At 31.4% G+C, this 283-nt stretch overlaps 1 protein-coding gene across 1 annotated transcript in view; it reads right to left on the reverse strand.

The window, feature by feature from the left end:
• Window positions 1-283, reverse strand: part of EMH_0029290 (uncharacterized protein) — a gene marked incomplete at both ends in the record, with an annotated part of 4964 nt that overhangs the window by 882 nt on the left and 3799 nt on the right. The window contains one exon of the mRNA XM_013494267.1: window positions 77-203. Coding sequence (XP_013349721.1) covers window positions 77-203 — 127 coding nt within the window. The remainder of the gene's footprint in view (window positions 1-76; window positions 204-283) is intronic.

Raw genomic sequence — 283 nt, forward strand, 5'->3', positions numbered from 1 at the left:
CGACTGTAGTATTAGGGTTTACTATTAGGGTTTAGGGTTTATTAGGGTTTATTAGGGTTTAGGGTTTAGGGTTTACTGTCTAGCTGGAGCTGAAAGGCTTTGATAGTTAACTGAATTTCTTCTTCTAGAGCTTCTTTCTCTTTTGCTGCTCTCGCGAGGTCTTGTGAGTTTCTTATTGCCACAGACTGCAGCCGCTCCAGCTCCTAATAAATAAAAAAATAAATAAATAAATAAATAAATAAATAAATAAATTAATTAATTAATTAATTAATTAATTAATAGA

The sequence above is a fragment of the Eimeria mitis genome, genomic scaffold (genome assembly GCF_000499745.2).
Source record: "Eimeria mitis Houghton genomic scaffold, Emh_scaff1095, whole genome shotgun sequence".
In the NCBI taxonomy this organism is placed as follows: Eukaryota; Apicomplexa; class Conoidasida; order Eucoccidiorida; family Eimeriidae; genus Eimeria; species Eimeria mitis.